The sequence below is a fragment of the Pholcus phalangioides genome, unplaced genomic scaffold (genome assembly GCF_987345545.1).
Source record: "Pholcus phalangioides strain wild (caught in Gottingen) unplaced genomic scaffold, Ppha-v1.0 ptg000017l_1, whole genome shotgun sequence".
Lineage (NCBI taxonomy): Eukaryota > Metazoa > Arthropoda > Arachnida > Araneae > Pholcidae > Pholcus > Pholcus phalangioides.
The window spans coordinates 43285701-43307074 of NW_028301610.1; the positions used below are offsets into that span (position 1 = coordinate 43285701).

Here is a 21374-nt window from a genome sequence, read left to right on the forward strand (position 1 = left end):
AAATATCTCGATAATTATTCAAAAAATAATCATCTCACCAATACAAGAATTCATTTCTCCTAACTTACCAAAATATACGTATTTATATACATCTGATAATGGCTTACCTGTAAAGAAAAAGAATAAAATTTAGAATTGTTGCTTGAATTGATACGTATTCATATCAATTAATAAGTACATGATTAATTTTGAGTAACTGGGTATTGTTATTTGCTTACACAAGCTTGGTAAAAGTAGTCTCTAACATAGTATGAGTGGATCTTGGTGAAACCGGGACCAGAGGCGGATTTATAGTTTCGCTGACTGTGTGCTACCCAAATTTTGCCGCTCTTCTCCCATTCTGATCTAATTTTCTTGTCCACTCATTCCTCAAATTTGCAGCCCTAGGCTAGGCCTGCTTAGCCTCCGCCTCCTGTAAATACGCCTATGTCTCGCCTAAGTCCATCATTTAGGCTGGTTGTTCACTGGAAGCTATCACAAGTCGCATGCATGCAAAACACCACTATAGCGGTCTTGCGCATACATGCGACTTGTTTTCGCTCGAGGTACCATCCAGTTGACGACCGGCTTTTAGTCACTCACATGCTTGCAAGCTTTTTTGGCACTCTTTTTGGTCAATGACTGACCTACTCCCTCACTTTCTAAGTCAGTCTTTTAGTCGCTCACTGACCCGGTTCCTAGCTCTCTGGGTCACTCATTTGATCACTCACTTGCTTGCAAACTCTCTAGATCCTTCGGTCCCTCATTGACTTAAGTCTGTCGTTCTCTAGTCGAAGGCGGAGTTAAAGTTTCACCGCCAGTGGCTACACAAATTTTGACCACCATTCTCCCATTCCACTGCTTTTTCGGCCACTCATTCCTCACATTTGCTAACCGTCCGAATTTGCCGTCTTGGGTCCTAAGCTAGCAAAGCCAGGGTTTCTCAACCTATGGTCCGCGGTGATGGTATAGATGGTCCGCAGACAGACTCAATAAAAATTACTCACCCATTGTTATTGATATTAGAAATATCCACGTGGGTTGAAATAAAGTTATACCTTCATACCTAGATTCCCCTTACATCATCGAAGTGAATGCAAGGAATTGCGATCCTAAACAAGGGATATCACTAAATTTTGCAGGAAATTGCAATTTATTGTTTTAAATGCAATTTGCTAATTACTGCTAAAATTGCTGAAGGTTGTGGAAATAAAGGACTGCTACAAATAACAGTAAACAAAAATGTATTTCACGAGAAAAATATTCAAATGATTTAATGACCATATTTCATTAATAATTCATACATCATCGAGGACAATGCAGGAAATTGCTATTGTAAATACAGGATATCACTAAATTTTGCCAAAAATTGCTATTCATTGCTTTAAATAAAGAGAGCTTAAATAAATCATTGAGAAAAATAAAATTCGGTAAACTCGGATCTTAAATAGTAATCCGTAAAATACGGGACATCGCCAGTTGTCATCAAAAACATTGTCAGAATTGGGCGCAATCACCAATCGTAACTAAAATTCCAAAAAATATTCCGGACAGAACGTTAAACCTGACAAATATGTGAGATGAATATTTCATATATTATGAAATTTTATAATTTTTTCCATATTTATATCATAATATAATTTATATTATGAAAACTCGGTGTATTTACGCGACATTAGTATATTAAAAATTCAAATAAGTATCGTTGAAAAAACGGGACAAAATGTATAAAAAAAAATCTTAAAAACGAAAATTACAGAAACTTCCCGTAATAAGGGACACAAGTGGTCCGTCAAATTATTTCAGACATTTTGCTGGTTCTTGTTTTCAGAACGGTTGAGAAACACTGCTCTAAGCTTTCCGGTAAACACACCTCTGTGACAATTTATTAATAAACACCGGGATATCCGGAAAACATTTACTCAGAGGGCATTTCTGTATCGAATTTCATGCAATGGCTGAAAATATTTATAACAGGAAAAACCTGAACCGTGTATGGTTTATTCAGCTTTGTGCCGAATAGTTATTTTGGTAATATTTATGTATAATTTTCCACATGAAAAATGTGGAGGGGGATATACGTTGAAAGGAAAAGTTTCAATTTTTAAATGTAACAACAGAGTTTCTCACTTTTTTTGTTCATTTCTGGAAAGGTCTGTTGAATTAGAAACATACTGATATTGACCTTCATTACTTGAACCAGGGCCAACAGCAATTCCTGATCCATTTCATTCCAGAATTTGCAATGCCAATCGCTTTTTTAACAAGTCTGACAAATCCATATTTTCGACATCCAAACTTGCGGTCGTATAAGTAATTCGATTTAATCTAGAACAATCATTTTTCAGGTATCCCGAAAGCATTTTTCGATAATCATCCAGAAACCAGGATATTTGGCTACCCTATTTTAACAGGAAATGTGATACAGACAGCTGTCAAAGTGCCGAAAGGCAAACAGAACCTGGACGAGATGATATTCTTCTCAAGTATTTTTGTGTACTTTTTTTACGGGATCCAATCTTTTATCCCCAAGGGTCTGTCGGAAACCATTGCTGAAAGCGTGTAAACACGGCAGTAAACAAGAAAGAAAATAGAAAAAAGAAGTCATCGATATACCAATCCCATGGTATTTGACGACAACGAGGCTCTTTTCAATGGGGAATCAGGTACCTTTTGAAATGGAACTATCATTTTTCAAGTGAATCTTTAGGGTTTGTGACAGGTAAACGGGGAGAAGAGAATAAAGAAGACGTTTGGAATACAATTGTAACACCTGTCCGGAATAGCTCGTTTCTTCCCTGTGGTCATAACTTGACCTCTCTCCCTATCAATCACTTTATCTAAGTGTCCCGTGAATGACCAATCATCGACACGAACAAAGTGATTTCTCATCGATAATTTGGTTTCAAATACCTGCTGAAATTCAAATACAGCAAAACCTCGATATAACGATATTTTTTCAAACCTTGTATGGAATCGCCTTGTCAAGTGATTCTCGAAGTGCGCTTCGTGGCTTCTCGGGCCGTCGCGGGGAACTGGAGATATTGATTTGTGTGCCTATTTATGCTTTAAAGTGATAGTTTTATAAGCGAAAATGCAGTGAAACCTCGCTACAACGGTACTCGATATAATGATAAATCCCTCTACAATGATATTTTTTCAAACCTTGTTTGGAATTGTTTATGGTCTAATGTTAAACACCTCTCGATACAACGGTATCATTTATAAATCCCTCTGTAACGGTATTTTTTAAGAGGTTTTGAAAACCGATACAACGATATTTTCTTTTTATTTTGCTCCAAAATCATGTCGAATTTAATTATAACTTTGCCACTTGTTTTCGTTCTTCCGAGGACGTCCAATATTTTGTAATAAAGGATCACCGAAAGTATTAATGAAGCTGTTGGTATCGCTAACTTGCTACTTTCTGTGGGAGATGCCAAAGTGCAATACGGTAATCCTCTTTACAGGGACAATACAATTAACTGAATTTTATTAATAAATCGATCAACTAGAATTTTTCGCGGCTACTAGATACTTGAAAACTCATTTTCTGGTGGTACTAACAACGTTGATTCAGAAAAGATGCCAAAAAACAGCATAAATTTGGTCGTGCGGGATGATAATGTTGCCTCTCGATATAACGATAATCCCTCTACAACGAAATTTTTTCTTGGTCCGCAGATTATCGTTACATCAAGATTTCATTGTATCCACTCAACTATTCCGGGGAGTCGCACATGAACTATGAATTCGGCAGGAGTGCCACCGGTGACAAAAGGTTGAGAACCACTGGCCTAATTCGATGTTAAACTCCCTCTCGATACAACGATATCCTTTACTACGATAAACCTATCTATATAACGATATTTTTTGAGGAGATTTTGAAACCTCTACAACGATTTTTTTTTTAATATTTTGCTCGAAATATAGTTCAACATATTTTAGTTCTTACGAGGACGTCTAATAATATTGGTATTTGTTATCAACTGATCACCGAAAGTGTTGATGAAGTTTTCGGTATCGCTACTTTTTGTGTGATACACCAAAGTGTGTTACGTTAAACCCCTTTGCGAAGGCAATACATCTGACAGAATTTCGTTCATCAACTGAGGAGCTTATTTTCAAAAGGGATCATTCAAAATGCACTTTTCAACGGTTTCTGAATTTTTGGGATGAGCTCTATCGGATTAAGCAATAGGGTTTATTCAAACCGGGATATTGTTGGTAGAAATTACAATATATAAAGTTAGTGGTTTCTACCGAAAAGCCGGGTTTTCCTAGGAAAAGGTTTTCTACGGTGCGCTCTGCGTGAAATCGCTGATTAGTTAAAAACCTGAAATTCACGTTTTTTAACCAATCAGCGTTTTCACGCTGCACACGTTGCAGGTTACCTGCTCCTAGGAAAACCCGGCTAAAGGGAACATTATCCACCTTGTTCATTTTGTTGAGTATTTTTCATTCAAAAGGGAAGCATAAAAAACAAAGCAGTTTCCCCATTAGCGTTAAGAGATTTTTGTTAAAACGGCACGTTTTTCTGAAGCACTTTCAAAGTCGTGTTCTACACTAGAACCTATCGATAACGTACACCCATGGAACCGAAAATTTTGCCCACTAAAGAGGAGTGTCCTTTAATGGATAGTAAAATACACTGGGTCCCATATCGACGTAATTAAAAAAAAAAGTGATGGAGGTGCCTGCTAACGGGAGCGTCCGTTGTGGGAGGTTCCACTGTATAGTGGTCACGTATTTTATGTTATTCACGAGTCACGAGAGAAGTAGGAATACCTTACTTGGCTAGGTGAAACCTTCTGGAATCAACGGATGGCGTAGACATTTCCACTTTTTTAGACTTAACAAGCTGCAATTTTGATCAAAAAAGGTAACATTTCCATATATTAATTTTCTTCAGACCGGAACATTTCCACTATAATTTTCTTCAAACCGCGCGGAACATTTCCAAAATTCAAATTGAGATAACTACATTGAATAATATGATTAAGAGAAACATAATAGTTAAATATTTCTATACCACTCCTTTATGCTACCTGTTGGGCAATTGTATACTTTTTTAAAGTAGGCCATTCCGGACAAAAAGGGTTTTTACTTCTACTGTAAATTTAGAAAAAGTAGAAATGTTTCCTCTTGAAAATAAGCTCCTCTACTAATCAATTAAATTTTTTTTGTTGCGAATAAATACTAAAAAAAGCATTGTTTGGTGATACTAACAACATCGATTTAGAAAAGATGCCAACAGCAGCTTAAAACTGATAGAGCATGATGACAATGTTGTCCCTCGATATAACGATAATCCCTCAAAACTATATTTTTTTCTCAAAACAACGTTATATCGAGGTTTCACTGAAATTAACGTCTTGAAAATTATCTTGGTTAATGGCGGTGAAATTCACGAAAACAGTAAAATTTTCTGATGGTGTTTTAAACGTGATTCGCGAACCCTTTTAAGAGGTGACCAAGCGGTCCCAACGAAACAGAAATTATAGAATAAAAGGGTGTGATTATGAATAGCGCAGGGATTCTTTGTTCCCACGGTTTTCGACCAAAGAATTTTATCTTAGAAAATAAAGTGGCAAAAAAAATATATGCGATAATTAGCTTGCGATAAATAATATGCGATTTATTAGCTTGAAAGCCCAAATTGTTATGAACATATTGCAGTAACCACATCGATTGCCTTACAGTAGCCCAGGGCCGGAACTGCCCGGTTTGAAAAAATTTAGGTGAGAACAAAGAATACCGTTACGAAATTATCGAATTTTAAAGTTGTGCGGGTGGCAAAATATTGTTTGCCCCGGGCGACTGAATCATGTTTTGCCCCGTATGGCAAAAATCTTAGTTACGGCCCTGCCTACTGTGTATTGTATTTGTCTTGTAAGCAAAAATACTCTTTCTCTTCGTATGAAATACACTATTACACGATACCAGTGGTTATGGAACTTTCTCCTCTCGCGGTTCTTTTGTCTCATTTAACCTTCATCCGTGCCTTCCCCACAATTGATAAGTCTAATAAAGAACCACTTCAAATCACTATAAACAGGCTCACATATATATCAATAGCTCCCCGCTAAACCCCAAATATAGGTTGGCGATCCCCCTTAGGAGCCGCATACTTTGAGAACCACTGCACTATACCGAAGTACACACATTGAGTTAAGAGTTTATTTAATTCGTGCCTGAAAGTTATTATTATCAGGGTCAACTCGGGTCTCAAAGGAAACCTCATATAAAATGATGGAAATAGTTTCGGCACGGGGCTTCTTAAACTGTTGTGCTACATGGACCCTGGGGACAACACAATGAATGCAACGAACCCCCCCCCCCTTTCGCAAATAAAATGAAGGCCACGGACACTCCTAACAGAATACTATTCGACATATAATGATATGAAAGCAATAAGTGTTGATTGTTTTCTCTCATTCAAGCTCACGGACCCACCAAGATCTTTCTAAGGTGTCCATGAACTAAATTTAAGAACTATTGAACAATAGTAGATCTTTTAATCTCTTTGGTACAGTTCAATGCATTCAGTGCAGAATAAAAGTAGGTTAGCTGACAGGACAAATGCAAAACAGGCCAGTCTCAAAGAGCAAAAACTTCTATGCGCCAAATGAGCTTTTTCTCATAACGTTTCAATATGTCGAACATATTTTTTTTATATTGTCTGTAAGTCGGGCAACCGTAACTTGAGGTACCATAGCTTGCTTCGGGTGTGGGTGCCAGGTTGATAAGATACTCGCCTTAAGTACTAATAGATGCTTATATAGTTGTCACGGTCCGATACCCGATTCGCGTTTGTCAGAAAAGTTTCTGACACGGAAATACAACAGGAACGGCGGAAATATGACCACACGGAAAAAGACTGCTACCGCCGGGAGTACCTGACCGAAGGGTTAGCGCACCAACTTTTCGGTGAGTAAAAGAAATGTAAATGTCGAACACTGGTGGTCGGAATCGGCAATAAATTACATGTCCCGGCCGAATTAGCCCTCGTGTGCAAAAAATGATCGTAGTGGGACGAAATAGAAAGAGAGATACTCTATACTTTCAATATAAAGGTTATATCACAAAGGTTTATAATAAGTTTTTCATGATACGATAAAGGTAACACTTCATTTAAACTAAAAATAAAATGAAGCCAATTAAATTAAATTTTTAAGTGGCAGCCCCGTGAATCGAGTAACTAACACGGACCCCCGTGCCGTGTGTATAACGTCTTTCAACAGAATAATGTTCGACATATAATTGGGAAAACAATAAGTTGATTTAGAGAGAAACGATGTCACTCTCTCCGCTGTTCATACGAAGTACGAAAGCCTGGATAACCAAGCGGAGATCGAGAAGTAGTTCGGAAAGCCATCTGGGGGCTAACGTCGTAAGAGCTATTGGCTGAGCTAGGCTGTCCATGCGCAGTCCCGTTCAGCATTCATACATATGCTCTAAGGAACGGAAATGTCTGTCCTCTGTAGTTCAATGGTTAGAACGCTCGCCCGGACAGTGAGAGATTGGTGGTTCGATTCCCCACAGAGAAATGTGAATTTTCTTTCCGAACGACATCTCGATCTCCACTTGGTTATCCAGGCTTTCGTACTTCGTATTAATAAGTTGATTGTTTTCTTCCAAGCTCACAGAACTCCTGAAATCTTTCCAAGGTGTGAATCCCTGGTTAGAAACCTGTGCTTTTTAACTAGATGTTTCAATTTTTTTGGTGCAGTTCAAAGCATTCTATGCAGAATGAAAATAATTTTGCTGCTTCAACGAATACAAGCACAACACAAGCCAAATTAACTTTCTTGTACCTTTCAAGCTTGTATGGCAGATATTAGCGAATATGTTTTACTAAATATTTTAGAGAATATGTTTTACTAAATATTTTCGAGAATATGTTTTACTAAATATTTTCGAGAATATGTTTTACTAAATATTTTAGAGAATATGTTTTACTAAATATTTTAGAGAATATGTTTTACTAAATATTTTAGAGAATATATGGTTTAATTATATTTTTAGCGATATATATATATATATATATAGTATGTTTCACATGCCAATTAATTTTCATATGAGTGCTAATATAGAACAGAAGTGAGAGAGGTCTCCATTACTTTCAATAGGAAATTTTACTTCCATAACGCGTCTCTTATGATACGCGCGAGTAACGTTTAAACTGAAAATAACTCGAGATAACAATTGCTCGAAAATAACTCGAGAAAATAGTGTTTCCCAAAGTGGGCTATATCGCTCTCTGGGAGGGCGATGGAATAGTGCAGGTGAGAGGTGGAAGCTATGGATTTAGTGTGGGATTTTATGGATTGACTCCAGTTGTGGGGCGATGAGAAAAAATATATTTTGGAGAAGGGGCGATGGAACAAGATGTGTATGGGAAATTATGATTTAAACCAGTGTTTAAAGGGGCGTCGTGATGAGCTAGAGATATTGATTTGTGTATGTGTGCCTATACAGGGTGATTCAAAACTCAACGTACAAACTTTTAGGGGAGGTAGAAAACACAAAAACAAAACAGAATCAAATAGGAATGTATGACCGGAAACCCAAACCTGATCTGCTGGAGGATAAACGGAGATGCAGAAATGACAAGCCAATAATGGGTGGAAAAACTGTTTATTTAGCGATACTTTCCAAGGACAGTCCGTGTAAACGTTAAGTTTCTCAACAAGTGCTCAAAGTTCTTACCATCCACAGTTACGCACAAAAAAAAAATTGTGATACATTCCTATGTGATTCTGTTTTGTTTATGCGTTTCTTACCTCCCCTAAAAGTTTGTACGTTGAGTTTTGAATCACCCTGTATGTATTTACGCTTCGAAGTGGCTCTTTCATAAGTGAAAGCATCTACTAAACTATTCTACGGAGCCGCAGATGAGAAATGAATCGGGCAAGGGAGCCCCGGATAACAAAAGTTTGAGAACCACTGATCTAAACTAAAAGAATTTAAATCAATCTAAATTTAAATTTAAATTCAAAGGGACACATCTCTCTTCAATCCAATAACCCACACATTGGCGTGTTATAGTGTGAGATTATAGTGTTACAGTAAAAAACGTAAACCCCCTTGAGAAAAATTGAAACCCCATCCTCTTGAGAAAATTCCACGTACGCCTATGAACCCACACATTCCAAACATTCCTCGAATTTGAATTTCGTTTCCGAGAAGACATCGATAATTTCGAATAAATTCTTTTTTTTTTTAACGCTTAAACCGACATAAAAGAAATAAAAATCAAGGGCCATATGTACAACATGTATACATTCCAAAAAAAAAACCCTATTATTAGTCACGGAGACTGAACTGAAACCGAAGTTTAGGCGAAAAACACCGAGTGTTACAGAGTACGTATACGGCGTTTGTTCATAGTGTTCTATTGTCTAAAATACAGTAAAAGGGAGTAGGAAAAAAACAGTCCATATAAGGAAAATATATATATATATATATATATAAAAGGGAACCGTGGGCTATACCTGAATTTCAACAAAATCGACAATCAATGTTGGGGGAAAGGCCTGAAAGAATAATAATAATAATACATATAAAATATAAAAAAAATAAGATCGATCCCATGATGTGGTCGTGGTCGAGGAAAAAGGCCTAGTGGTTAATCTTCCGTGAAGTTTACGCTCTGCTTTATATTTGTTTTATACTGTACAGATATATACTTTTTTTATACTACAGCTGATTTTTAGAACGAAATAACATTTTTTTTTGTGTTTTTTGACAATTTTTTTGTTTTTGCGACTACCCCAGGGTTGATCTGTTTCATCGGGTTCCTGGGGAACGTTACACTGAAATAGATACGAGAGAGAGAGAGAGAGAGAGAGAGATCAATCAATGATTTATTCTATTGATCTCGATGTATTATCTTCATTGTTACTGGTTTTGTTGTCGTTTTTATAATGTCCGCGTTTACGTGTTTTATGGTGTTTATAGTCGGTCAGGGGAATTATTATATAGGGCGTCTATTTTTTTTTTTTTTATGACTAATATTAGAAGTATGAGTCTGATGCACAGCCGTAACTAGGATTTTTGTCGCCCGGGGCTAACATTATTTGGCCGCCCTTACATTTTTAAAATCCGCTAATTATATGACGGTGTTCCTTTTCCCCCCACCTAAAACTGCCGCCCGGGGTAGATGCCTCCCCTCACCCCGACCCCCCTCTAGTTCCGGCCCTGGTCTGATGTTCTGTGCTGTATATCGAAACGTTTTCGTTGGTTTTTGCTGGAGGATGAAAGAGGGCAGTGTTGAAAAGCTGAATATATATGTTGGAATCGGTTTATATGCAACAGTTGAAAAGAGAGTCCGACTTCATCCATCAAGACAGTTCTTAAAATTTTCGGGCACTCGCAGTTTTTTTACGGGTGCACCAAAGAGTCCGATGCCCCATATTATTGAAGATGGATTCATACTAGTTTTATAATAAAAACCTAAGGGTGACTCATAAAATTTTTCGGCAACGGATAACCGAATTCGTTCAGACGGCTCTTCAGTGACCATATATCTACATGAACCATATATCTACATGAATGAATAAACGCCAGAACTTTGCCACTGGACTTATCCCGTTGCCGAGATCTCTTCCAGCCCAGCTTCGTGGCAGAGTCTGGAACACTTTATTTAGTGTCAAAAAAAAAAACCATACAAACTTTTTTACAACATATTTTCCCCGGACATTTCCACATATATCTACAGTGCTCTTAACAAAATAATAATTACATTATATAGAATTGGGAAGAATCAAGTTTTCGTTTCAATAGTAAGCACATTAATATACTCGAAAATTTTTTTAGTTCATCGGGGAAAAATTTTTTGGGTTTCTATTTATTATGACTGTAATATTAGAAATATGTGTTTGATATTTCTAGTACCTACGGTGTTTCGAAAAAAAATTATCGCTGGTTTTTTGCTTGCGGCCATGTGTCGGAAAGTGAGATAAGACAAATTTATATTAATATGCTGGGAAATCCGCTCATGCAACAGTTGAAGACTCCTCCTCCTAACAAGGTCATGGCCCACCGATCTGTCTCAATGAAGACATTTTAGCACCTGCTATGCCATGCAGGAGAAATGTGCGTGTATGTGTTGTGAACCTCACGTGAAGCTTGTTTTTGTGTAATGCTTGTTATAGTGTTTCCATCTGCCATCAATTTTTTTTAAATTATGAGTGAAGTGTACTGATTGAATAATTGTATCGTTGTTGGCCTGTTGTTCTCTGTGGCGAGATTTTTTTAACGGCAAGATCGGCTCGCATTCGCGTCTCAAAGTTGGGAACCACAGACAACCAACTTCAGCTGACAGCCACTATGGCATCGGTGGGGTTTGAACGAACACAACCTATAGAAGAAGGCCTAAGCACGAAGCTTGTGAAGGCACTGAAGAAGGCAAAACCACCTATAACCATTGGATATACTAAAAAAAAGGGTAAAGGTGACGCATGAGTCTGCCTGCTACTATATCCAATGGCTATAGGTGAGATGACCTTCTCCAGTGAAGTCACGAGTTTCTTGCGGAGGCCTTTTTCTATAGGTGGTGATGTTTGAACCCATGTTCTCGCGATGCGAGTCTGTCACTATGACCACTCACATTGAAGACTGACTTCATCTGTCAATATAGTCATTTTTAAACTTCTAACATCCGTGGGCCTGCCTTTAAGCATTTAACCCGTAACTTTCACGGGTGAGCCAATAGTGAATGATCAAATGATCAAAGATATCAAGTGAGCCGATAGAATCTAAAAGATGCTCAAAATTATTTAAGACTTAACACTGAATTTTTATTAATTGTAATTCCTTTAGTTCTAGAATAATTTTTGTGTTTCTATGTATTCCATGTAGATGTTGAATTTTTAGTTGTCCCCGAAAAATATGTGAAATAAAGGCTTCGTAAAAATGTTTTGGCCCCTTACCCCATAAACTCACTTTCCAAATTTTGACTTGTTTTATGTTTGTGAAGCGCTTTGTTGCAGAATTTTTTACGACTCCGCGTTGATAATATATCTGCAGCGCTCTCTCAACAAAATAATAATTACAGTAGGCCCTGTATGTAGACCGCTGTAATCAGATTAATGTATTTGGATACTTTTTTATTCAATCAAGGAATTATTATATAGATGTCTATTTATTTATTTCTGTAATATTAGAAATGCGAGTTTTTGATGTTACTAGTAGGCTACTGTATATGAAAATTTTTTCATTGGTTCTTGCTTGCAGACGAAACAGGACAATGTCACAAAAAAGTGAGATAGGACTAATGTATCTAAATATGTTGAAAAATCGGCTCATGTGCAACAGTGAAAACTGAATATATATTGAGAAAGTGATTCTTGAACTTTTTACACCCGCGGTTTTCTTTTACGGGTTGACAATTGAGCCACGATTATAGTGTTATTTTGCAGGGAACCCCCCCCTTTCCCCTCAGAAAAAAAAAACATCCGAACCCCCCCCCCCCCGAGGAAATTCTGCGTACGCCTATGCTTATACATGAGACAACCATAATTTTTACGGGCAGTATATTTATATTTTATCATAATTATTGGTTTTTTATTACTCTTATTGGGTTGCTGTATTTTCGATATATTTTAGATGTATATTCAATATTCATATTTTGTATGGACATCTTTTTTCAGCTACCTCGTCGGGCATTTGTCTGTTGTGGCCTTCGTATTTGTATTGGTAGAACTCGTTATCATGTTGCAAAGGGTTGTATGGTTATATATAAAAAAAATTAACTTTCTATACGGACACCCTGCCCTCAAAACTCGAAGAAAGCTGTTACCCAGTCTTTCCTGAGGCCAACAAAAACTTCCACGTATCTAAGTAGAAAACTCACAGAGATATTAGAATTGAAAAATCGGGGAAAAGTTGGGAAAAACCGCATAAATATAGGGGCAAAGAATCGTTTGTGTGTGTGTCCGTTAGTTATTTTCTGTCTTTCCGAACTTTCCACTAACCCAGTATTTCTCAACCTTTTTTTAGCCCATGGTCCCTTTGGACCCCATTATCTTCTCGTGGCCCCACTTTCTTATCCAGGGCTCCCTACTCCCATTCAGCAGCGACATCTTCTTTACTTATTGAATTAAATTTAGTCAAAAATAAAAATTTATTATGAACAAAAATTTTATAAATAAGGTTGCTTTGGACCCCTAGATCAGAAGTGAATCCAAGGAGGGTGGGAGCGATCATCCTTTCGCAGAATTTAAATGGAGAAATCGGTCTGTTTCGTAAGATACGGCGTCACCCAACGAACTTACACAAAAAATCGCCGCCTCCCGGCACATCACCCTGGACCTGTGCGTACCCTTGGCTAGAATTTTGTGAGCTTCTTTCTTTGAGGAAGAGTGATTGCAGGGCCGTCTCAACATCAGAAGTCCCAGGGCAAAGTAGTGTTTTAGGACGCCATTCTTCACAGGAAGTAAAAGTCAATATATTTGCCTAATTATGAAGATCATAGTACCATACCAGATCTCATCGTGTAGGTCTTCTATGGGCATGAGGTCCCCCCCGGGTCATGCCCGGATGGGCCCATGCATTAAGATGGTTCATGTTCTATGAGACGCTGCTGGATTCTGAAAGGAGAGATTCACATTTTTTCTCCATAGCATACCTTTCGTGGCTCCTTTCACCTAATTTTCATCCGTGACCTCTCGCAGAATGTCCCAAGACCGCAAGAGGCCATATAGCCCCATGTTGAGAACCACTGCTCTAGCCTACTGTATTATCGAAAAGTTTTCGTTGTTGTTTGAATGCGGACGAAAGAGGGCAATGTCAAAAAACGAGATATACGAAAAATATACTTGAATGTGTTAGAAAATCAGCTCACGCAACAGTTGAAAACTGAGTTCATCTATCAATACAGTTATTCTTAAACTTTTGACACCCCCGATTTTCTTTCACGAATGGGCTGATGGAGTCCAAAATATGTCCCATAAAACTTTTGTATGAAAAATAATGACCCATTTTTTTTCATAGAAAATTTTTATATAATATATTAGTTTTAATTTTTTTATTTCATGAAATTTTCTTCCACACTTCTGTGTATCCCAAACGTATGTGTTGAACTTTTTGAATTCTCCCCAAAATAATATAAAATACGGGCCCCCGGACCCTCGAGTTCGTAAATACGTCCCTGAGGGAGATGATATATCTACAGTGCTCTAAACAAAATAAGAATTACAGTATGTAGCATGATAAAGTACGTATACAGTATATTAGCAGTATTTCTCAAAGTGTGCGCCGCTAACCTCTGTCAGGGGCGTCACGAAGAGTTAGTTGTTGCGCTGATGTGTGCCTGTTAAGCGCCTTAAAATGATTCTTGATGATGACTATTCTGGGGAGCCATGGATAAACGATCACAAGGTGAGGGAATCGCGGGTGGGAAAAGTTTGAAAATCACTGGTACAGTAAAACCCCTCTTAATAGACACCCCACAGATGCGGTTACCCTTTTTTACGCCAAATAATAACTCCCCTCTCCTCTCCCTTATAATAAAATTATGCATTTCATACACCTGATTAACGGTCACCATTGTTTTACGGGTGAATTTTTTAGTCCCGCTGGTGTCCACAAAAGATGGGTTTTACTGTATATAGAACTGGGAAAAATCAAGTTCGTTATAATCAGATTATCAGTGATCCTAAAAGTGGGCACCGCCAAACATTGTAAGGGGCGCCACGGTGATCTGTCCCCAAATGTGAGCCTATTCAATATCATGAAGCGGTTCTTTGTTATACTATTCTAGAAGAGAAAAGTTTGAGAACTACTGTGGATTAACCATTCATCTGGCTATGACGGCATAGTACGTCGTGCCGATTTTCGGTCTAATTATTTCAATTTTTTAAAACTTATTTGTAATGTATTAATGATAAGTTTAGCAATATATTGTATTAATTATTTTAATTAAATATTGTATTAATTATTTTAATTAAATATTGTATTAATTATTTTAATTAAATATTGTATTAATTATTTTAATTAAATATTGTATTAATTATTTTAATTAAATATTGTATTAATTATTTTAATTAATACAATTTTTTTGTTGATGATTTAAAAACACAGTTCAGAACATGATGTGAAGTCAGTTTCAATGTATCATAAAAAGTTTTAATCAGGAAAATATATTTAATTAACTTCAAACTCTTTTGAAAAGGAAAAAGGAGAAATTAATTGGAAAAATGACGGGTTAATATACTCTATTTAGATATTTCTTAAGTTGGTCAGGGAATTATTTATATAGGTTGTCTATTCTTTTCATGGCTGTAATATTAGAAATAGGAATCTGATGTTACTAGCAGAGACGTATTTATGGAGGGCGGGGCTAAGAGGGCCCAGAGTGGCAAGTTCGAAGAGGTGGAAAGTTTTGGTTATTGGTGGTCAAGAACAGCAAATTGGAGCGAGTGAAAGGCGGCGAAATTTGAATAATCTGCCGGCGGCAAAGCTATAAATCCGCCTCTGGTTACTAGTGGGCCTATTGTATATCGAAAATTTTTCGTTTGTTTTTGCTTGTGGACAAGAGAGGACTGCATCAAAAAGTGAGATGAAACAAATGTGCTTGGATATGTTGGAAAATCGGCCCATGCAACAGTTGAAGAATGACTTCATTTAACGAGACACAGTGGTTATTAAACTTTTTAACACCCCGTGATTTTCATTCACGGGTAGGCCAACTAGTCCAACAGATGCCCCATATTTTTGAAGACTGAGTGTTTATTAATTTTAAATTTTTTAGCCGAGAATGTTTTTCGAGTTTCTATAAAATCCAAATAGATGTTAAACTTTTGAATTCAATACGAAATATATAAAATAAAAGCCTCTATAAAGATGTTCCAGTGACAGACCCCCAAGTTTATCGAAACAGCCATGTGGTGATCATAAATCTGTAACGCTCTTAGCTCTTAGCAAAACAGTTATTGAAGGGAATGAGGAAATATCAAGTTAGTTTTATGATTAATATATTCGGATATTTTTTTAGTCGGTTAAGAATTATTATAAAGTGTGTCTATGTTTTATGGCTGTAATATTAGAAATATGAGTCTGACGCTACACTAGTACTGCAGGCCTATATCAAAAAGCTTTCGTTTGTTTTTGCCTGTGGCAAAAAGAAGTCTCAAAAAAAAAAAAAAGATAGGAAAATATGCCTGAATATTTTGGAGAATCGGCTGGTGCATGCAATAGTTGAAGAATGACTGTCTATCAAGTCAGTGATTCTTAAACTTTTGAAATCCATGAAGTCTAACAGATGCCTGAAATTATTGAAGACGCAAAACCGAAGTTTTAATAATTTAAATTTTTTCCGCGTTTCTATAAATTCCAAGTACATGTTGTACTTTTTGAATTGTCAAAAAAAGAAGGAAAGAAAGGTCCAAGGGGGAGGGAATCCATAACAATGCTTTAACCCCCGGACTCCTAAGCTAGTTTAGACGGCCGTGCGGTGATCATATAGTCCTATTTGTTCCTCTCATAAAAATAAGAATTACAGTTACCCGCTTACAACGTTCCCACGCAGGACGTTTCCCCGCTTAGTGCAACTTATTTTCGTATTCTCAAACTTTTTGGGAATATTTCTTTTCCTATGCTGATAGCACTCATTGAAGTTTTGCGTTTAAAGCGCTTTCCCGCTTACAACGTTTTGTCATCATTTTGTCACAAATGTTTTTCTTGAAAAACATTTAAGCGAGATCCACTATATATCGAATTGGGAAAAATAAAGTTCGTTGTTATTATTTAATTAATATATTCGGATGGAGTGACGCGTTTGGTAAAGTTTGGTGATTGCCTTGGAAACCACTCCGCCTTGTTTGAAAACCACTCCACTAATAGGATGGTGCTAGAACACATTTCCATCGAAATGTTCACGAATTTTGATATGACAGATCGCGAAAGCGATGGATTCGTGAATCCACGACCCCCACAACCCCGATTTAACACAAAATTACTCACAAAAATTATATACGATATTTTTCCATTTAATAATAAAATATGACTACACGTCAAATAATATGCGTCTAATGAAACCGTTCAATTATTCGTCTAGAAATGTCTATTTGATATGAAATGAAACTAAAACGTCCTTATCAGTTCCAGATGTGATACATTCCATTTGAAAACGATTAGATAGATGAGTTTTGAGTGGTCAGTGATCATTTACGTTTCCGTGAAAATACTCTTTGTGGGGGGGGGGGGGACAAAAGCTATCAAATTTGGATCGTTTTACTAATTTTTACCACGTGTAGAAGTGATTAAGTTGAAGTGATTAGCGAGCAGGAGTGTTATTAACTTCAAAATGCTCTCTCAAGATGGTTGATTGAGTGTCGCGTGCACGATTTTGATGCGTGAGTTAGAGTGTATTATACGTGTACTGTATATAGGGAATGAATCCCCAATTGCACGATGGTGTAGGTTCGTCAGTCGTTATACCCACAGGCAAGGTTAGGCAAAGTCTCGCGACCGACAGACCCGATGACTTGGAGTGAAGGGTTTACCATCGGGTCATGATGGATGGATATACCGAGGATAGAAAAGAGTGAGGGGGAGAAAAGATTCCCAAAGGCTAGTTTTCCTCTTACCCCTTTTAGGAAAACGTTGATTGATCTTTTTTTAGGATGTCTATTCCTCTACTCGTGAAAGTCCCTGCCATACTGAGAAGAAAATATTCTCGAAAACTCTATCATCAAGTTGTGGAAAAATCAAAGGATTAATATAAAAATATCGGTAAATGTGTCATTCTTATATACCTTACTTACGAGAATTATTTAATACTTAAAAAATATATTGCGTAAAGACAAAAATTGCTTTGTAGAATTGCAAATCATATTGGAGAAATATTATGTTTCATTATTATCTAGTTTAAAAATTCCGATTTTAATTTTGTTTGTTTTCAAATAATTCTTTTAATATGACATGAATGTCGCTCTCACCAGTCTACATCCAGTCTTCTGTATATCTTGAATTCTTTTAATGTTTTAAATTTTCAAACTTCAATTAAGATAACCCAAAAATATTGAATGGAAAAACTGTTTTAAAACTCTTTTTAATTTTTTTAAATTCACGTTTTACTCCTAAAACGTTTAGGTGGTACCAAACACTTCAAAATTTACGGTAAGAACTTTTGGAGACGTATTTAACGCGCTTCTCAAGTTTGATATGCTATTTTCCGAGTTATATCGCCAATAATGTTCTGCAATGCTCATTTGAAGGTTTCAAAAAAGATCTTTATCGGTGGATAATTAATGCATTTGAGTGTTTTTCAAGATCTTTTTGATAGTATTTATATCCTACTCACACACATGACCACTCTTCAGCAGGTGCAAAGTTTTCAACGGCACCGAGCCGCGAAATATTAGAGGCCGCAAAACGAGACTTGAATACAATTTATAGGTATGCATTATTAATAAATCTTTCATTGTTATATTTTGCCTTATAAATGTATTTATGCCTTATCAATAAACACATTTTGGCGAAAAAAATGTTTTCTTTGCACCGGGACATAAAATGCCAGTCCGTGATCACGATGGGTCGAAAGATTTGAGGCTATTGAGCCTCAAATCTTTCGGGGTACTTACGTAATTTAAAACATTTTCTTGGGTTTTGGAAGGCTAGTGTTGATATATTTGGGATTGCATAACTTTAGTTTTAATATTTATTTTAGTTCCGCAAAGTTCATGTTAATATTTGAGGGTATCCACGACACTTCATGTTATATCAATGTTCGTGTGACAAAATGTATTTCAATACAATTTTCGAGGTGATTAAGAAAATTTGCCCATAATAATATTTTGCAGTTCGCAACTACTGCATTCGGAGTTCCCGTAATGTGACTCTTCAGTTTTTTGGGGTCCCGCAGAGCTTCCAGAAAATACTTCGGAGTTTTTACGAATATTTACAAATATTATATCACTTCCGGGGGAGGTACCGGGAATCTTTAAAAGCAGTTCAGAAGTTTTAGAGTGATTTTATTATGAGTGGCCTTTAAACTTCTCTTAGACCCACGGATTTTCCAAGACTTGTTGAAAATATTGTAGGAAATCCTCCTAAAAATGTGATACCAAATACCTCAAAAGTTTGAAAAGTAGCAAAAATTTCCTAAACCACCGCCAAGTACTTTAGACTGTTAAAAATTTTAATATGTTTAAATTAAGCCGGAAATTTTTTGCTATAAAAATTATAACTTTAACAAACTTTACTTTTGTTCGATAAGAGAAGCCTTGTCTTCAGATTTGAAAAATAATGGCAATTTTTTGCATAAAATCTACCAAAAATAACTATTTTGAATAATTTTAAAAAAATGAAACAGATTTTTATTTAACATAATTTTTTTTTAAATAATTGTAAGATAGAAATGTGATAAAAAAGTTAATGAATTTTTTTATGTCAATTGAAATGTTTGCGCCGATTAAGTCTAATTAATTGATCAAGTTTTACAGCATCATCTTAGGTTTTAGAATAATTTTAATTCAGTAAGTTTTCAAATTTATCGCATTTTCCATATTCGAGATTTGGATCAACTTGCATTTCTCTATATTTTGGATAAAAAATTTTTTAACGTAATTTTACAAGATATCACATTGCGATATAAATGTGAAAGAGAAAAAATTATGTAAATTTTTTAATGATATAAATAATTTTTTTCTTCAGATGTCATGTTTATGATGGGCAAATCATTTAAAACTCCATCGAGAATATCAGATACTTCCATGAAACTTTTATCAAATGAGGATTTCATTATGTGATTATATTGAAATTACAATGATTTCCAATTAAATTTATTTTCAAATTTCCCTTAAATGTTTTATAAAATTCTCCGTTTGTGTTAATTTTTTTAGACATTCTAACACTTCGAATATTTTATGATAATGAAACAAATGACAGTCAATTTCAAAAGTTTTACGTAGTTGAAAAGTTTAAAATTTTTTCGTGAATTTTTTAATGTTTCTCAGTATTTATTGGAAGAAGGTCTAAACCCCCCCCCCCCCTCAAAAAAAAGAAAGAAATTAAGGCTCTTCAAAATGCCCTATAGGGAAAATAAGGTTCAGGTCGGAATTGCCGCACTGAGTTCGAACGGTGGATATCGAAACTACAATCTACGAATGGGAAAAACAAATTCATGCTTAAATGGAATAATTGATATTATTTTTAATTACCTTGATGTTGTTTCCTGGATGTCTTTTTCTCCTTCATCCAAGGATATTCGGCCACTGACGATCCTCCAAGACCGCTTCCGGCGCCATTGTGAGGTTTACCCGATGGTGGTGGGGACGGATTGCCGGCGACACCATGAAGTTGCTGTTGTGCTACTTCGAGTTGGCATAAAGTTGGGCCCCCCTGTTGCCCAGGGGCGGTTGGCGGCTGTTGCAAAGAGTTGATTGATGACACCCTGTGGAAAGTCTCGTTGATGTGCGGGAGAGCAGTCATGAATTCTGCCATCGAAGGCTGACTGTTTATGAAGCCGCTTTCACAGGTGACTTCCATCATCAAGTCCGTTTTTATGTCCCTTGGAAAGTTCTTAACTTATTCTTTCACCGGTTAATATAGAAAAACTTTTTCAGTCTCAATAATTCACAAGTCTTTTTTGATATTATAAGTCCACTGTTAAGTTTTTTTAAAATCTTTTTAATGTATCGCACAACTTAAAATATATCACAGAAACGTATTTTAATAGGTGAACTAGAGTCATCTAATCTTGTTTTGTATTTCGCAATCATTATTGGAATTCTCACCGGATTCAATAAAATCGATAGAACATCGAGATTTTTCCATACATCATCAATGACTAGTTGACAAGACCTAAGTTCAAAATTTCTTAAAAGCTCTTAAATTTATCTTAATTTAAAAAATCACTTTTAGAGTTCCAAGACTTGAAATATACCTCAAAGTTCTTCTTGCACATCGGGACTTTTTGGAATTTTCGATACCGTCATCAAGTCATAAACCATCATGTCAATGCCGCATGTCATTTTTTTTTCATGTCATCATACATTTTCATCATACTTCCGACAGTTTTGCGTTTTCCCACGCGGCAATCGGCACATCCTCCACGAGGTTTTCTTTATTTTCAGAAAGAATTCAAATTAACTCTTTTTTACTCTTTTTTAAGACGCCTCGGAAACATCTCCAGCTCTCTCGCTCTAATTAATAATTTATTATCATAATTATTTACTTCGGAAAAGTTTCGATAAACAAACTCACGTTTCTAATTATCAGTCATTTTTAGTTAAAAAAAAAATTCTAATAATGTCTTTATTGGTGATGTCACGGATAAACATTTAGGAAGTTTCTGGGGGGGAAAAAAATAATAATAATATTTAAGGGGGGGCTTAGGAAAAACACACAACAACCCCCTCGTCGGAAATCGGCACGAGAATCACTCG

The 21374-nt window shown here is 36.2% G+C and overlaps 1 protein-coding gene across 2 annotated transcripts in view; it reads right to left on the minus strand.

The window, feature by feature from the left end:
- Nucleotides 1-21374, minus strand: part of LOC149073489 (uncharacterized) — a 67032-nt gene extending 45658 nt beyond the window's left edge. Inside the window, exon 1 of one of the 2 annotated variants that reach the window (XM_089246642.1) lies at nucleotides 20148-21374. In XM_089246642.1, the coding sequence (XP_089102768.1) occupies nucleotides 20148-20478 (331 nt within the window). In that variant the 5' untranslated portion in view covers nucleotides 20479-21374. The remainder of the gene's footprint in view (nucleotides 1-20147) is intronic. The other variant, XM_089246643.1, reaches the window with a different exon arrangement.